The sequence below is a fragment of the Cariama cristata genome, unplaced genomic scaffold (assembly GCF_000690535.1).
Source record: "Cariama cristata isolate BGI_N322 unplaced genomic scaffold, ASM69053v1 scaffold31632, whole genome shotgun sequence".
NCBI classification, from domain to species: Eukaryota; Metazoa; Chordata; class Aves; order Cariamiformes; family Cariamidae; genus Cariama; species Cariama cristata.
The window spans coordinates 2,723-2,927 of NW_009606013.1; the positions used below are offsets into that span (position 1 = coordinate 2,723).

Below are 205 nucleotides of genomic sequence, written 5' to 3' on the forward strand. Positions count from 1 at the left end.
AACCCCCCCGGTGCCGGAGAAGGGCCGGAGCCAGGATGCTCCGGCCAAGGCGACCGCTGAATCCGAGTACGCCATCCCCTTCGACACCATCGCCAAGACCTTCGTGGCTCACAAGTTCAGCAGCCTGGTCCATCACCCCAAGGACGTTCCTGACCCCCTCTACGACAGCATCAAGGAGGCAGGGAGGCAAGTGGGCAAGAAGCCC

The 205-nt window shown here is 63.9% G+C and overlaps 1 protein-coding gene across 1 annotated transcript in view; it reads left to right on the plus strand.

The window, feature by feature from the left end:
• Positions 1-190, plus strand: part of LOC104158539 (docking protein 2-like) — a gene marked incomplete at its 3' end in the record, with an annotated part of 2,364 nt that extends 2,174 nt beyond the window's left edge. The window contains 1 exon segment of the mRNA XM_009696215.1: positions 23-190. Coding sequence (XP_009694517.1) covers positions 23-190 — 168 coding nt within the window.
• Between the last annotated feature and the right edge of the window lie 15 nt (positions 191-205).